The sequence below is a fragment of the Poecilia latipinna genome, unplaced genomic scaffold (genome assembly GCF_001443285.1).
Source record: "Poecilia latipinna isolate Pla-1442-1.1 unplaced genomic scaffold, P_latipinna-1.0 Scaffold443, whole genome shotgun sequence".
Classification (NCBI taxonomy): Eukaryota; Metazoa; Chordata; class Actinopteri; order Cyprinodontiformes; family Poeciliidae; genus Poecilia; species Poecilia latipinna.
In genome coordinates, this window is record NW_015113059.1 from 334,472 (window position 1) to 352,149 (window position 17,678).

General features: G+C 37.7%; 2 protein-coding genes across 3 annotated transcripts; one reads left to right on the top strand and one right to left on the bottom strand.

Moving 5' to 3' along the window:
• The first annotated feature begins 149 nt into the window (after positions 1–149).
• LOC106951164 (ADP-ribosyl cyclase/cyclic ADP-ribose hydrolase 1-like) lies at positions 150–11,724 on the top strand. Of its 2 annotated transcripts, XR_001425763.1 has the most exons (9): positions 150–443; positions 2,163–2,289; positions 2,377–2,512; positions 8,297–8,379; positions 9,223–9,296; positions 10,336–10,422; positions 10,511–10,594; positions 10,666–10,846; positions 11,262–11,724. XR_001425763.1 is itself a non-coding variant. In XM_015038520.1 (8 exons), the coding sequence occupies exons 1-8, from the start codon at positions 259–261 to the stop codon at positions 10,721–10,723; spliced, it is 834 nt and encodes a 277-aa protein (XP_014894006.1). In that variant the 5' UTR covers positions 150–258; the 3' UTR covers positions 10,724–11,165. The 2 variants fall into 2 exon arrangements, 1 of the variants encoding a protein (XP_014894006.1); XM_015038520.1 differs by lacking the exon at positions 11,262–11,724 and having other exon boundaries at positions 10,666–11,165.
• Positions 11,725–13,763: 2,039 nt separating this feature from the next.
• LOC106951165 (ADP-ribosyl cyclase/cyclic ADP-ribose hydrolase 1-like) lies at positions 13,764–17,430 on the bottom strand. The gene is made up of 8 exons (XM_015038521.1): positions 17,178–17,430; positions 16,974–17,094; positions 16,756–16,891; positions 16,597–16,670; positions 16,053–16,126; positions 15,405–15,485; positions 15,068–15,151; positions 13,764–14,970 (listed from the first exon to the last, which is right to left on the bottom strand). The coding sequence occupies exons 1-8, from the start codon at positions 17,330–17,332 to the stop codon at positions 14,913–14,915; spliced, it is 783 nt and encodes a 260-aa protein (XP_014894007.1). The 5' UTR covers positions 17,333–17,430; the 3' UTR covers positions 13,764–14,912.
• Positions 17,431–17,678: the final 248 nt, after the last annotated feature.

The window sequence follows — 17,678 nt, forward strand, 5'->3', positions numbered from 1 at the left end:
AAAAATTTTTTAATGGGAAAAAAAACTTTTAAAATTTTTAAAATAAAACCAAAAAAATGGGGCCCCCCCCCCCCCCCCAGTGCGCCTGCTCCAGTCCTAAGCGTCATCTTCACTCATGTCACGTCACGGTTGCTCGCGCGCGCGCGCGCGGCGTGCCCATAAATACGCATCCTGACGCCAAGTCACGTAGAAGTGACAACAAACGAGCTGAGAAGCGAACCCTCCGCTAATTTGTGACGCTCCGTCGGGGTCAAAGATATGGAGAGCGCGGAGATTCGCGGCTCGGAAAAGAAGCGCAGAAGACGCGGCTTCATTCTGGCTGCGGCCGCGGTGGTCCTGCTTCTGGTTATTCTCGCTGTTGTGTTAGGAGTGACCCTAAGTGGGGAGAGGAAGAGAGAAGAGTTTAAAGACACATTCATGGAGAGATGTCAGAAGTTCAAAGGGTGAGTGTTGCTATTTTTAAGCGTTTGTGGAGCTCAAGACGCTCAGCTCAGCAGATGCACCCATGCAACAACTTTAGACGCTGAAAAAAGTTGGCAATATTACTTCAAATCATTCAACAAAAGACCAGCTGTTGAGCAATGATTGATCGTGTTATTTAAATTGCTTAAATGATGCGTATGCATCATTTAAGCATCTTGCATCTCCTCTGCAGAAGCAGAGCGGCGTCTCGCTTTCAAGAAAATAGGTTCCTTTGTACATCTATCTTCATATGCATGGATTTGCACACAAATTGAACCATTCCATTTGTTATGCCAACAATATGACATTTATATATAAATCACATGATTATGTTTAAAATCATATTTTTATAAGATCAAAATATATGGATTTCCATTGGACGTTTTTTGCAGCTTGTACTGCAGTGTTAAAGTCATAAAATTAGATGAAACCGCTTAGCATGCCATGTCAAAACAGGGATAGATAAATACTGATTGAACACATATCTCATCACGAACAATGACATATTGCAAAAATCAAAAAATGAAATCTACTTTTTTTGTGTATAAGATTTCTGATTTTTAAGTTCAAGATTTATTTTTACTTGTTTTCATCAGTCTAGGTCCTTATGCCAATCCACATCTTATAAAGTTGATGCACTGATCAGGCTTTTCCTGTTTGCTATTGATTTTGTATTTTCTGACATTCCGATTCCAATTTTTCCTGAAGGACAAAAAGACCTTCAGTAAAACACCGGGTTGTTTGGTAGGGAAAGAAGTTTGAATCCAAAATGACAAAATTTTCACTAAGTTTGTACCAAAATGTATGTTCAAAATAGATTCCCTCAGTTCTTGCATTAATACACAGAAAATGTTGAGTGCATCCTAGTTTTGATGCATATATAAAAAAAATAATAAAAATCACCTGTGTAAAACAAGCTCGTCCAGAAAGTTGTAGCGAGATTTAAAGGATTAGGTTTCAAAGCAACGCTGAAGGGCGCGGCGGTGACGAATTGGGTAGAGCGGCCTCGGTCATCAGTGCGGCCGTTGACCTTTGCCGTACGTCTTCCCCCTCTGTCACAACCCACTTTCCTGTCAGTCTACTACAAAATAACGGCCACTATAAAATAAGGGCCACTATCAGAGCGGAATGAAATTTGTGACGTTGGCGTTGATGACTTTCACCTGCCGCTGTCATTCTCCGCTCCTCACATATTTGAGCCAATTAGTCAAGTTCTACGCAACCACCTTCCTGGAGCAGCAAGAACAAGAAGAAAAGAAGTCCAGTTTGCAGTTTGCTGCAAGCTAGAAAGTGGACACAGTTGGAGAAGGTGTCCTGGTCAATTGTAAGAAAGCATCGACGTTTTCTGAAAACTAGTTTCCAGAAGGACGGACCCATTATCCCAGCTGTTTCTACCATGTCAGTTGAACATTTTAGGAAAAGCTTTCCTGGAAATTTTTAGATCGTAGAAATCAGAACACAAGTAGTATTCGTTTTATTTACAATCCTACAGTTTAATGTTGTTTTTAGATAAAGTCGAGAAAAACTGAACTGAAACCATTTGGAGATTGTAATCTAGTTCACTATAGGAACACTGTACAATAGAATGAAATATTTTTCATATTTTTGTTTGGAAACACGGCAATTCTCATTAAGATGTATGTTGACAAAATTCATCTCCACAACATTTAAAAGCCTAACTCTGACCTTTTACCTTTCAGGTATAACTGCCAACACATATGGGAATTATTTCAGCAAGCCTATGTGAACAAAGATCCTTGTGAAGTTCCCCCAAACGCCTACGATACCCTTATCGCTGCAGCTCCCATGGAACCTCCCTGCAACACGGTAAAACTGATAAAAATCATGTATCTTAATTGATCAGAATTATGCCACGTGTTGTGATTGCATTGTGTTGGTTGTGTTTCGGGACAGCTGTTGTTCTGGAGCAAAACAAAGGACGTGGTCCAAGACTTTGCCAGGAAGAATAAGTGTTTCCAGGCTGTGGAGGAAACCCTGCTGGGATCGGTCCTGAACAGCTTGACCTGGTGTGGAAAGAAGGACAGCAATGGTAAGAATAGTGGAGGGCAAGAGTCGGTTTTGTTTTGTTTTTACCTTGGTGAGTGCTTGATTTAGAGCCGTACTGACATGTTTTTCGTTTGTTTTGTCAGACAGGTTTTTGTATTTTTTTTATTGTTTTACATACTAATTCATTTTCATTTTCACATGGAACATCCAGAAAGCAGAAGTTAAAGGTTGGAACTGACTTGTCTTCCTACGTCATGTTATACTATAGACGCTGCTTGTTCTTATCAGCACTTTGCCTCATTACAGACAAACTTAAACGCATTTTATAGGGGCTTTTTTGTGTTAGACCAGTAAAAATTTGATTTGAGTTGTGACATCCTGCTATGGCGATGCTTTTCTTCAACCGGAACAGGGAAGCTAGTCACAGTTGATAGAGAGATGCATGAAGGATGAGGCAACTGTAAAGAAAGACCTGTTTGGGGCTGGGATGGAGGACAGAGACTCTAAAAACACAGCCAGAATCGCACTGGGAAAGTTTAGATCATAGCTCTATGTGTTTGCATGACCTAGTCAAAGTCCAAATCTAAGTTTAAATGAGAATCTGTGGTACGGAATTAGATTTGATGTTTGCAGACAACTTCTATCCAATCCGTCTGAGTTGAACATATTTTTGCGTAGAGAATTGTTCATAATTTCAATGTCTAGATGTGTAAAGCGGAAAGGAATATAAACCAAAATACTTTGAGCTGCAATCGCAGAAGAATATGCCCTTTTCTTTTTTGTGTGTGCTACTACTTTCAGTAGTTCTTCAGCTGCTCTTTGTGTGTCTTTAAATGTCCAAATGTGTGTTGTTCTCCTTGAGGAGTTTGGGGGTCATTACTCTGTAACAATCTTCAGTCTAAGTGACCCCACAAAAGGACTCTGCTCCTAAAACTGAATTCATATATATATATATATATATATATATATATATATATATATATATATAATAAAATTTCAACTATTAAAATTTCAAGAATTTCAATATAGTTTCAACTATTGAAACATTAAGTTGTTTTAAAAGCATTAATTACAAATAAACAAATGTTTAATATAAGGTTAAAATTCTTTATTTATAAAAAAATACATGTTTTTTGTTGATCTCTCTCGTTTATTTAACAAAAATTTAAGCACAAAGTTCATTCATCTATCCTTCCCCATGAATATTTAGTTTTATTCCAGATCTTCACGCCAATGACAGAAATGCACATTCTTTTCATTGTTGGAGCCTTCAAAGTTCTGAAGTTCAGGTTTTCTCTATAGTTATATCCCACTAACTCTATCAGAAAACAATTTCTGAATATTTTCTGGTAATATTTTGTTTCTGACTTTATACATGAACTGTGCAGTTTTAAACTCTACCAAATCAGTGAGTTTCAGAAAATAAGAATCTATAAATAAATTGTGGGTATGACAATAAAAATCAGCTTTATGAACTAAACGAATGGCTCTTTTCTGTAACGTGCATAATGGTTGAAGAATTGAAGTTCTGAAAGTGTTACCCCAAACTTCCATGCAATAACAGTACAGAACATGTAGGGCAGAGGAGTTTAGATGTTTTCTAGCCTTAAAAAGAATTGCAATACTTCTTTCTATTTTAGATTGGACATATTTTATATGAGGTTTCCAACAGACCTTATTTTGAATCAATACTCTCAAAAACCGGATTTCAGTCACTCTCTCCACGGTCACATTATCAATTCTTATTTGTAAATCAATTTGCCCTTTACAATTACTGAATAAGATAAACTTTGTTTTATCTAAATTTAATAATTTGTTGATATGAAACCACTCTTTCAGTAAATCTACATTCATTTCAAACAAAAGTATCTTGGAGGTCTTACATATATCATTTATGTATAAAATAAACAATTTTGGTCCCAATACTGAGCCTTGAGGAACACCACAAACAATGTCCAAGCATGAGGACTGGAAATCACCCAACTGCACAAATTGTTGCCTGTTGCTGTGGTAACTTTTCATCCAGTGCAAATCTACTCCTCTTAGACCATCACACTCAGGTTTCTTGATGAGTATTTCATGATCAATCGTATCAAATGCTCTTTTAAAGTCAATAATGACCTCAACAACATGTTTCTTTTTATCTAATGCACTGGTCATCTCTTCTATTAATTAAAGAACTGTGGATCTTTGTTACCTAAATCCATACTGACTTTCTTTGAGTAGTTGATGTTTAATAATAATACTCTTTCTAATCTAACAACAAATATTTTTTCCAAAATTTTGGAAAATTGTGGAAGTAATGAAACAGGCCTGTAATTTGTGAAATCATGTCTATTCCCAGATTTATGTAGTGGGATGACTTTTGCCATTGTCATTTTTTGTGGAAATATTCCTGTTTGAATTGACAGGTTATAGATATAGGTTAGCAGCCGAATAATTTCCACAATCACCTTCTTAATTATTATCATGCCAATACCATCATAGTCAGTTGACCATTTATTTACTATATCTTTGATCTCATTTTCCTCCACTGCTGTGAGAAACATGGAATCTGGATTTCTACTAACTAATATGTCATTAAGTATTTTGTGTTCAGTGAGCTGCAGGATTTCTTCAGCCAATTCAGGGCCCACACTTGCATAATATTTATTAAAATTATGAACTATCTCTTCCATGCTATTTAAATTTTTATCTCCAATGTTTGTAAACATTTCCTCAAGTAGTTTTAGTTGAGGAAAACTAATATGTCTGAAGTTTTTTCTAATAACACTGTTTAAATTATTCCAGATATCTTTAATATTATTTTTATGTCTATCCAACTGTTTAAAGTAATAATCACGTTTTGCTCTTCTTAAAATAGCATTAGTTATATACTGATTAATATACTATATATACACACCAGTGTACCAGTGTGTAAAGTATATATATATATATATATATATACACCATACCATACCAACTTTATTTATAAAGTACTTTAAAACAACCACAGTTGATACAAAGTGTTGTACATTAAAACACAACATAACAATAAAAAATATTATCTTACATTTAAAAACAAACATACAATTTAAAACTAGATTCCGCTGGAGTTGAAAGCCAAGTACAATAGATGGGTTTTAAGACGAGCTTTTAAAGTGGACAGTGAAGGGGCCTCTCTGACCTGCAAAGTCAAGTTGTTCCATACCCATGATAGAGAAAACCCTGAGCTTCCTTCTCGATCTTTATAGATTATACTAACCTATATGTATACATATAAATATATACATGTAGAAAGACCACATATAGAAAAAATAACAACCAAAAATAATCACAACAGCAAAGAAAAATTTGAAATAAAAATGAAAAGCACCAGTAACACAAACAAAAAAACGCCAATAACACAAGATATTCTGATATATTTTTGAGAAATGACCCAATTGTTGTCTTCTTCACCAGATCTTTGGAGCAAACTTCCCCAGCCGGAGAAGTTTGCTCTTTTGGGGACTCGTTCCCTTGGGCAATGGGCACAACTGTCTCCTTCACACAGACAACAGATAGAAAAAATAACAGACACAAATAATCACGATAGTAAACAGAAACTAGAACTAAAAATGAACAGCACGTGCAACACAAACCAACAAATAACAATAACAAAAGTCCCCATATCGTTTTCAGAAAACACACAATTTCTGTTTCCGTTTTCTTGATAACGTCTTCCCCAGCCGGGGGAGCTTGCCTCTCAGTTGAGCATTCCTGATGAACCTCCCCAGCCGGGGAGGGTTCGAAAAGCAAGGTGTCACAATCATTGCACTGTGAGAGGCAAGCTTCCCCAGCCGGGGGAGCTTGCCTCTCAGTTGAGGAACATTCCTGACGAACCTCCCCAGCCGGGGAGGGTTCGAACAGGAATGCGTCAAAAGCATCGTACTGTGAGAAGCAAGCTTCCCCAGCCGGGGGAGCTTGCCTCTCAGTTGAGCATTCCTGACGAACCTCCCCAACCGGGGAGGGTTCGAACAGGAAGGCATCAAAAGCATCATACTGTGAGAAGCAAGCTTCCCCAGCCGGGGGAGCTTGCCTCTCAGTTGAGCATTCCTGACGAACCTCCCCAGCCGGGGAGGGTTCGAACAGGAATGCGTCAAAAGCATCGTAATGTGACGCGGTGCTCTCTTTCCTCGCGCTACTTTCGTCTGAATTGTTACCAGGGAAAACTTTATCACAAAGCTTCTTCATCCCAGTTGTAGCTAAGTAGCCAATGGCAAAACTCAGATGAAAAATCATGTTGGCTGATTGTCCACCGTACTAGAAATCCTTGGTAGAGTGTTGGCTTTCGAGGAGCTGATTCTAGATGAAGTGATGTGTTGAAACACAAGCATTCATAACCTCAGAAGTTCTTTGATCTTTTTACCACATCACAGATGAGGTCATAGGTGCAATGAGGTCACTGTAGTTCTGTAGTTCTTGCTTCTCCTCGTTGCTATGGAAACGATCAGATCAGTTCTGCATGACCCAAACTACTGACCCTTTGCAACTGCTTCACTTAATCATTCGAGGTGCCACAATGGAGGTCGGAAGTGAGGGATTGGAGTATTGAACAGAGCAACAAATAGTTTTTCAAAGTTGTTTGGAGTCGGTGTGTTTTTTTAATTATTAAAAAAAAATTAATAGCTACGATGGCTGCTTGAATGAGGTTTCCAGCAAAAAGGTGTGAAAATCTGTTAAGTATTTAGCGATTTATGATTGATTAAATGTGCTGATACTTCATTCTAACAGCACCGAGTGGAGCGGGCCACTCCAAGATGGCGGCTCTACGTGATGTCAGCAACAATAGGCCAGAGCGGTCCATGAGGCGTCTATTGTTTATGCCTGTGGTTTCTTTGCTAGCTCTTTGGACATTTCCTGCTCTATTATTCAGCTCGTAGCGGGTTCTGGTCTTGGTTCTAATAGTTCATGTCGTGAAAACAAAAAAACAAACTTAGAGTTGTTTGGGTTCTCCAGAGCCGAGGATCGTTACCGTCGTATAATTAACGGTGACACCGATGGTCTGCGGAAAAGAATTAGCACTTTGCCCAGTTCACTTTCAAAATACTTTGGCAGTTTGTAAAAAAAATAAATAATTAAATTTAAAAAAAGAATAAAATAAAATAAATACTTGGGTTGTTGGTAAAGAAACTAACAGACTGGTTCCAACAGGAAGGTAGCATATTCGCATAGTTAGCTTACCTGACTTTTTTCCACCGTGTTTCCCTCTTCTTGGCAGACTCCTCTTCTCCCCCTCAGGAGGTTTTCACCTCAGCTTCAACTGAAAAAGGAGCTTAATTTCCCAAAATGGCCTTATATTGATTTATCTTAAATTTAGGGGGGATCAAAGTTTTGTAAATTGTCAGTTATGGAGTTGACACATCATGGTGGTGACGAGCAACTTAGGAAAAACCTAAAGAATAACATAAACTCTCCTTTACTTAATAAACACAAAGTTCATTCATCTATCCTTCTCCATGAATATTTTGTTTGTCTTAATTAATCAAAGGAAAGTAAAAATTATCAATTAAGTTATTAGGCAAAGTTACCAAAGTTATTTTCCTTAGTTGATGTACCACCAGGGTCTTTAAAAAAACCTCAAAAAGTCTCAAATTTATCTCACTGAGGAAAAAAATTGGGTAGATTTTTTTATATTTATGGTACATTTAAGAAATCCTCTGGAGTACTTTGGGAGCCTGAAGTTATTTCAATTTTTCCATTTTATTCTTCAACTACAACTCAATACTGCAGCGTGAGAACATCACATTCTGCAGTTTCAGTTCACTTTTCATGTGAGAACCTGACCGTCTTGGTGCTTTTGTTATAGAAACGCTTACCACTGGCTGCCCTGGATGGCTGGAGTGTGAGAACAACCCTCCTCGCTCTTTCTGGAGAAGACTCTCGACCGCGGTGAGTCAAGAAGAGCGGGCTACGTGTTTTTTACTCCAGGAAATAACACGGCTGTGAGTTTGGGCCGCGGTAGGGTAACAACTCCACGTGGCTTTGCAGTTCTCCCTCTGCTGATAACAATGTAGAGGACACAAAAAGGTCTTCATCAATGAGGCTTTGTCTGGGTCTCCATGGAGCCGCATTGCACTGCTCCCTCCTGAGAAAGCAGCAGCCCACACACTCAGAGGAGGCCGCTTCTTGGTTCGGCTGCAGAGACGCAACATAAACCAACCTCAGTAAAATGTGTATAAATTAACCCAGATTCACGTGTAACTTCTGCTTCAGCAGTTTTGAAGAAAACATTTCAGAACTATTTTATAGAGACTAAAATGCAGCGAAACAGAGATCAGCTGTTAAAGATTTCAGCACAATCGGGTTACTTTCTATAAAAGTCTAGTTCTCTGCAGTCTTTTGAATGTTTTTCTTCTTTATTTAAATATGAATGTGGGTCTTTATAGGTTTGTTTGCATTTATTTATTTACCTATTTGATCATGTTTTTTATTTAAAAGTAAGCTCTCCCAGTGGCCATGTCATGATCTCTCCGACAATGGCAATATTTTGACTGACAGGATTTTATTTATTTTTACAGAAATATAATGAAACACACTCCATTCATAATTAGACTTTAACCTCATGATTCTTGAAAAGAAAGCGATGAAACGATAATGTCACTTTTCAGTCATTGCTAAACTACTTCAGAAATTACAAAAAAAAACCTGAAGAATAAAACAGGGGCAGCACTACTGCTTTAAGAATAAAACCATGAAGAGGGTTGGATGCATAAATGTGTATTTTGTGTGCAGTTTGGAGACGCTGCCTGTGGAAACGCCACCGCGATGCTGAATGGTTCCATCACAACGCCGTTCGATTCACAAAGGTGGGTTTGGTAAACGTGTTCCCACTTTGGATGCTTTTTATATATGCAAATAATTCCTCATGAAAGGCACTTCAAACTCATTACGTCACATTTCGAGCTTCACCTAACCTGCACTGTATTCCACAGTTAAAGTTAACTATCACAACCGATTTTGATAACTTTTTTGTGCACTTATTGCAGTACAATGAAAGTTAGGACAATGAGACAGTTTTTGTCCGTGTTTGTCCACTAGGGTGACTTTAAACAACCTTCCAAGTCCCTTTTTGTCGGCCTTTTGCCAATACAGTGGCGTATAGTTTTCTTCTGTAAGAGTGAATGATGTCAGAATATTCTCCAAAACAACCAGCTGGCATGCAGATTGCATCTAGTGGTTGCTATGGAGACTCTGTGACCTCAGGATGCCAGGCATTGCTTCTGTTCTCCAGTTGGACTTTTTCCTTCTACAACCCTGCATACATAATGAGATAAACTTGGCACCATGTCCAGTTTGGTTTGTAGTTGTGTCTCAAGAACACTATAAGAACCAGACCAACTCTAAGGACCACAGACTGAAACTTATCAATGCAGTTTAACAATTGCTATTAGGGTTAGGGGTAGTTTTGGCGTCCAGACAAGAAAATACACAATAAAAAACCCAGAGTACGGCGGGGGATTAAAAACTGTGCTTGCAGCCAGATTATTCCACTCATTCGTCACAGTCCAAGCTGTGAAAGTGTTGCTCTGAATCTTGACACGGGCAAATTTAGGTCAATTGCAAATTTCTTTATTCCAACTTACAAAATCTGCCACAAAACACAGAGCTGCAGCAAGTTTGCGATTGTTAGAGTGTTTATATTGTATTATATCAACAGGTCTCAACCTTGTTAATTTTTGTCAATAACACTTAAAAGCAAAACATATGTTTTACATTTTCCAACTCTACATTCACATTTGGTATATAAATGTAATCAGATGTTCAACTGGCTCTGAAGGGTAGTTGGTTTCTGCTACACATGCTGTTCAATGTCTTAAATTAATTCTCTTTTATTTTTGTTTTCAGTATTTTTGCCAGCGTTGAGGTGAAGAGGTTTAAGTCTCCCAGGGTGAAAAACCTGAACGTTGTTCTGGTCATCCAGAAGAACTCTGTGTAAGATTCATCAAATAATACAGCTGCTGATTTAACACCATCAGCAGAGATGGAGGAATAAACATCTTTCCGTGTTTTACTTTCTCAGATCAAACTGCTCAAATCCATCTTTACAAAACCTGGTGACGGTGTTGGACAAAGGGATCAGTTACAGATGCGTCGAAGTGCCCAGGTGAGTAAAATATGAGTATCATGAACTGAGCCATTATGTCTTCTCATGCCTTACTGATTTTTCTGTTCAAGGTCTCAAATCGAGGAGTGCGGCGACGACCCGGAGAAACCCTGTGGACCATGTTGGTGAGACTGGAAGAACCAACAGATGGAACTATTTTAAACCAATCTTAACAATCTTTTAATATTTGTCAGTCAGATCATGTCTTTTTATTATCAAGGTTGTGATTAGGGAATTATTATTATTATTATTGTCATGATGTAGCGGTGTATGGTGGTGAGATTGAACGCAGAGGACCCAGGTTGAAAGATGAAGGATGAATTTAATGGAAGCAGCTCAACAGTCCAAGAAAACAGGCAGCACAGTGAGCAGAGATAAAGCTAACACTGGTAGCGACTGATCAGGGAAAGACTGCACACGAGAGCTGATGCTGACACAGGACTTAGCAGTTCAACTGTGCCAGCAGACTATCGCAGACAAGACTTGACAACATATGACGAGGATCTGACAAGAGACAGAGACAACAGGTGGACTTAAATACACATGGGGTAATCAAGGGGACGAGACACACCTGGGAGACAATCAAAGGGAAAGACGCAGAGACTCACAGGGAACAGGATAACGATAAACACAGAAAATCTCAAAGTAACTACACAGAAAGACACAGATCACAACAATTATTACATGTCCTGTAGTGTTAAATAAAAATGCTGCTATATGTGTTCAAGTAAGGAGCAGTTTGTCAATGCATCCAACTGCTATATTTCGGGAAAAAATTGATATATTGTAAAATAAAGGCCGTACGTGTTGGTAAAAGTGGAATGGGTTCATTTTCCAGAGGCTTGTGTCATGGCTCGTGACTTCTGAAATGTCGCTAGATGGGTTTTTGTTTGTTGACGATAAAGAAGGTGAAAAGGAGGGCTGGTTCTGTTCTGGGGACGGATGTGGAACCTCTAGAGATTCTTCATCTTCATGAAACTCGAAAAAGCGCATCTTCAGTCAAGAGGCTTTATCACGGCTGCTGCTATACAGACTGCTACAGGAGATCCTTCTGTATCTACAACAATTCTTTGAAGCTACTTGGATAATATGAATTAAAAGTAAATAATTTCCCTTTGGGGTTTGGAGAATTTATGACTTGAATTGTTTTTGTTGTTCAATTTGTAAGATTTGTTATTTATCCTTTCTCAGCCACCAGAGGTCCTCGTTTCGCTTGTTTTTGGGTCTAGCTCATGTCATTGCCTGAATGTGTTGGGTTTCCTGCTTTAAAGATAGATTTTAGGACTTTATTTTGTCTTACTCTTCATGTTAAGCATTTATTGTTTCAGGTGTTTATTATGTCTAAATTGCTCTAACGTATGAGTGTGTTATTTTAGTCCATTCTGGTGGCCTTCAGGTGTAACCTGCCTCTTGTCTGATGAAGATAAACTCTGGCCACTCAACCAAATGAGATGCCACATCAGAACAAAGCTGTAAAAACTACAAAAAGTATTTGTTTATAAATATCTTTTTTTAAAAGAACCACAACTGTATTTCCACTCTTTGGTTTTAGATTAAAGAAACACATTTCCTTCCACAAAACATCAACATTTATGTAAGATTATGTCAGAATACGACCTGTTTTATAAGCTACGAAAAAATCATAAAAAACATGCAAACCTTGCATTATTATTCTGTTGCAGAATTTCTAAGTGAACATTTTATGAAAAATTAATTATTTTGACAACTTTTTCAATTTTTTAATGTCTCTTCTCTGCCAGAAAACAAACCAAAGATGAAATAAAAAAAACAAACTAGTTTCATGAATGCAAATACTTTCATGCTAATAATTTGCTAGTATATATTTTTATTACTGTTTTGTCTTTCAGTCTTTCTAAAAGTCCATCAGCCTGCTGTGTCTTGACGTCACACTATTTGAACATTCTGTTTGAAATGTTCTCCAAAATAAGAGCTCCTTTCCTCAGTCCTCTTCAGATGAGTCCACAGATATTTTAACACTATTTGTTTTGGATTCTGGCTCAGCTGTCCCAAAACTTTCATTTTCCTCTCAAAGTCAATATTATTTTATTTGGATATATTTTTGGAGTCTCAGTGATGCAGAAAAATAAAATCTTTCATCTTTGACCTTGCATCTAAACACCTGAATGGTTTTTGTCTAACCTTTAAAAAAAAAAGGTAACCCCGTCCATGATACTGCCCCCACCATGCTTCAGTGCTGGTGTGGTGGTCATTTGGTGACGCCCACTGGAACAGCTATATGTTTTGTCAGTGATACTTTTTGAAATTGGGGCCAAAAAGTTCAAGTTCAGTTCCTTCCATGTAAAAAACATTTCTCTCCCAACAGTTTGGATGAAATCTGACTGATTTCTTGAACTGATCATAACTCCATGATCAGGTTCCAAACAACAAAAACACCTTTCTGACAAAGGTTTTGGTAGATTTTAGCTGTACCTGAAAGACGTTTCTGTCTTTCAATCTTACCTTATTACTCCAGACATGAGATTGGTCTCTCGTGCAGAACCGAGCCAGAACTTGGCTAAATTTCCTGAAACCTCTCTTGAGTTGTTGCCGCCTCCCCAATATGTTTTCGTCTTTATTTGCTGCAGTTACAGGAAAACATTTTTGCAACATCTCTTTTGCCTCGAATTTTCTCCGGTTATATAACAGAGGAGGACTGAAAACTGAAACCTAAAGAAAAGGTGCTTTAACAGAGCACACTCATGCAAACAGGTTACTGGTCACCAATCAAGGAGATGTGGTCTTAAATGATTTTCCCATGACTGAATGTCAGAACAAAAGACCCCTCAGTTTGGAATCGAACGCTACGTTAACTCTTCCCCTGCAGCTCGTTAAACTTCAACCTGCAGTGGATGTGTGAACCTCCCACATTCTTTTAGTACCAATTATATTACCAGGATTTTATAAAATAATAGTTTGTTTGCATTTAGTTATAAAAATACTAATTTGATAAAAGTGTGTACAGCCAGCTCTTTGTTTCACACCACTGATAACACACGGTTAATATCAACAACCTTTGACCTCTGGAAATGTGCCTGTGAAAGCAAGCAGACACTCGCTGTCTGGATGTCAAAGTGGTTTGTTACGCCCCCCCTTCATGAGGAGGAGGGGAGTAACACGACAACCACAAAAACTTGACAGAGTCCAAGTGAACGTTTTAAAAAGGAGGGATTTATTGACAACAAAAATCCCAGAAGGCTCATACAAACTGTGGGGGAGAAAGGGACGGTTAGGTGGTGCCAAATCAAAGAAAATAATAAAACAAAACAGGGCCTAACTACCATCTGTGCTAAAGAAACCAAAGAAAACAAAAACCCTGCCTATCTAATCTAACAAAAGTTTCCACCAAAACTTTACATGGGTGACACCCACCTGCTTACCTAGTGTATCTAACAGAAAAAAACACTTACGTGATGAAATGTACAGGGTACCCCAAACTTACCTCGCCCTCTAACTCTCACCACAACCGTTCACACAAAGAGCAACAAGACATGCATTAGGTCACAGAGCCAGCTGGAGAGAGCTCTCCCCACCAGATGGGCTGCTTAAATAAGGCCTCCCTGGATGCTGATTGGCCCATGGTTGATGAGGATCAATCAGGGGAGATTGACACCAGCTTTCCCTAGTACCTGCGAAGAGACAAAGGGGAGGGGAAAGAGGAACAAACAGCATGGCAGGCATGTAACAGGTTTATTCATGTCTTGCTACAGTAGGTAAGTTATCAGGTCTGGCTTATTTATTTACATCAGTGCAACTTAGAAGACTTGGTAATAACGGCAAGAAACTGACTAAATTTCTACTCCATAATTAAGAGTAGAATGAAATGTTTTTAATTATGGAGATATTTTCATTTGATTACATTTTAGTCCCTTGAAAAAACTATGAATAAACCATTTTCTGTTACCACCACATAACTGAGCAAAAGATACATATAGGTATAAAACCTAGTTTTTTATTTTTTTGTTTTTGTAGAACCTCCATTAACTGTATTTTAGGGCTGGGTGATGGACCTAAAGTTGTATTCTGATATTTTGTGGTACTTATGTGACAAGAGAAGTGATTTCAAAGTAATGGCCTCAAAAATGCATCATTTTCTCTCTACCTCATAATGAGGAACAACTTTGTTTATACCCTAAAATCCCAATTAGGTACATTGAATATTCTGGTTTAATTTGAATAAATGTCAAAATGCATTTTTACTAGCTATTTTGCAACAAAAAACACAACCAATAAAATACTAATTACGAATGGTTAAAAAAAAGTTACATGTATTTAAGATATTTCTTTACAGCTTATAGCTTTAAGTCCAACAGGCATCAGTGGTTGTTCCTGTTTCTATACACTCCAGTATCTTGGATCTGTGGTAAAAGACAAAATGCAACATAGTTACATTAATCTCTGAAGGCATGTGTTGATTAAAATTATTACAGTGCAATATGTTTAGGTTGAACTTACCGAGTCACTGTACGGCAGTCGTAATCAATGTTTGGATCCAGAAGGTTTCGTAAAACCTGCAGAGACTCATGGCTACAAGCTGCACTGAGAACAAGACGAACACAAATGAAAAAGTTACACTTGGTATATTATTTATCACTATTACACATTCAAACTAGTTATTAAATAATTTGTCATTTCATATTACAAACTGAACTCTGAAGTATTTTATGAGCGTAAATTACACATAGAGGTATTTAACTATCACACACAAACTCAAAGTGAAACTAGCATGTACAAAGTAAAGAGCAAATTAAATAAACTATAGCAGACAACTAGATATGGAGAAAAATCTTACTTATTATTCTTGATAACAAGAATAACAGTCAGGCTCTTCACTCTGGGAAAGGCGAGGTTCTTAACTTCAACAGCAAAGTTTCTGGCAGGGAAAAAAAAATCAACAAAACAGGAAGTACTGTGAATGTGCTCTGTAAAGATGTGTTCAATAAATAATTTAAATAAAAATAAGTACATAAATAAATGGGTACATATATGTATGTTAACAGATTTTTAATAAATGACATCTAGAGGTCAAACAGGAAACAGCAACCTTCTACAACCATCAAACTCAGAGCTGCACTGTGGTTGAATGCACTGCACAATCTGAACAGGCCTATAAATGGAAACTACTCCTTCTGTGTTTGTTTACATCGAGCAACTTGCACCGTGCTTGAATTGCAATTTTGGCAAAAAACAAAAAAAATTGTTCATACTAACAAATCACTTCCAGGAGCTGCAAATGGCGCAACACTGTACGTCCCTGCTCTACATGTTTGGCACTTTTATGAACATGAAAGCCACTCTCCTTTGAAAGAAAATATTTGGTGCAAAATTGTTGAAAGTTTACCAGGTAGATCTGATAACCAGATAAAAAGCTCTGCTCTGCCTGATTAGCATTTTATTCATTTCATTTCTCTGACATCGTGTCACTGCACACTGCACTTACCTGGTGGGATCAAATGGTTTGCTTATCGCTCCATCTAGCAGAACATTGGCATGACCACAAGCATATTTTGCAAACTGTACAAACAGTAAAATAAAATCAATAAATTAGAAAAAGCGTTCTGATGAGGAAGATTCAGATTAAAAACATCTATTTTTAAGCACGTATTAGACGTACTAGTTAAAAGTGTTTATCAGTCTGATTTAATATTCTAACTTCAAATGTCATGTTTATTTTAACATAATCATAAATAAACACTTAAAAACATCTGTGTGTAATTAATCTACAGAATGAGTTAGTGAAATAAGTAAAGTTTTCAATAATAATCACATTTATTGAATGTGATGGAAATCCAGTATATGAGAAACCTCCAGAAAACACACTGATCATTGGGTTGAAGATACATATAAATATAATTAGAACTTGTTTCTATGTAAAAAATAAAAATAATAATGTTGAAATATTAATCTTGAAAGATTTCAGAAGGATTAATCCAATTTGAAAGCATTTCTACATTTTTGGTCAGCCATTTTTTGGGAGTACTCACCTCTGCAGAGGCTCTGACCCAGAATGAAGACACGGGGTTGATCTTACACGTTTTACACAAGCAGATGAAAGTATCTACGACCAAACCAGAACCAGATGTTACATGTGAGCTCTCCCCCAGCAGCTGAATCATACTGTGGACCACGGTACACGTTCTTACCTTTGCTGCTCTTCTTTCCGCACCACTTCTGGTCGTCCAAGATGTTCCCTAACAGCGTGTTCTGCAGGGGGACGAAATGATTCCTTTCCTTACAGAACTGATCCACCAGATCTTTTGTGTCGCTCCAGAACATTGTCTACAAGGAGATAAGAAAGTCAAAACTTGCAAATTATACCTGGGCGTTCTACACTGACAGCTTTATAACCAGAATCAGTTACCTTGTCACATGAATGTGTGAATGGGTAATCCTCAAAGAGCGGACGGTAAGCTTCCTCCGGAAAGTTACACGGGTCTTTTCCGACATAGGTTTTCTCAAACGTACTTAATACCTCTTCACATCTGAAAATCAAAGCAGAACCAAACAACACTGCAACTTTTCTCTGCATGCATTAAGAAAAAAAAAAACTAAACGGAGGTTTTACCTTTGGCTGGTTTGTGGGAAAGCCTCACATCTCCGTCTGAATGTTTTCCTGAACTGGGACGTTCGAGGAGAAAGCAGAGTTGCTGGTGGAACTATGACTACAACGGCCAGAAGGAGGACACCACCGGCTATGGCCAGTATTATTTTTAACTCCATTGCAGAAGCTGGACTCTCACTAATGTCTTTTAGGCGGAATGAAATGAATCTGCAGAGCGGCAACTAAAAAACAAAAGAAAAAGTAAAAACTTGGAGCACAATCACAGGTCCAGAGGTCAAAGGTTGTTTATATTAACCGTGTGTTATCAGTGGTATGAAACAAAGAGCTGGCTGTACATACACACCTTTATCAAATTAGTATTTTTATAACTAAATGCAAGCTAAGGAGTTTAAATAACTATTATTTTATAAAATCCTGGTAATATACTGTTTGTACTGTTTGCAAAATATGCTTGTGGTCATGCCAATGTTCTGCTAGATGGAGCGATAAGCAAACCATTTGATC

Excerpts from the sequence above, each read along its gene's own strand:
- LOC106951165 (XM_015038521.1), bottom strand. The coding sequence starts at position 17,332 with ATGGAGTTAAAAATAATACTGGCCATAGCCGGTGGTGTCCTCCTTCTG. Across the intron at positions 15,152-15,404 it reads CTTGTTATCAAGAATAATAA|TGCAGCTTGTAGCCATGAGT; the intron begins GTAAGATTTTTC and ends TCTTGTTCTCAG. Across the intron at positions 14,971-15,067 it reads GACTGCCGTACAGTGACTCG|ATCCAAGATACTGGAGTGTA; the intron begins GTAAGTTCAACC and ends CTTTTACCACAG.
- LOC106951164 (XM_015038520.1), top strand. The coding sequence starts at position 259 with ATGGAGAGCGCGGAGATTCGCGGCTCGGAAAAGAAGCGCAGAAGACGC. Across the intron at positions 2,290-2,376 it reads TGGAACCTCCCTGCAACACG|CTGTTGTTCTGGAGCAAAAC; the intron begins GTAAAACTGATA and ends GTTTCGGGACAG. Across the intron at positions 9,297-10,335 it reads ACGCCGTTCGATTCACAAAG|TATTTTTGCCAGCGTTGAGG; the intron begins GTGGGTTTGGTA and ends TTTTGTTTTCAG.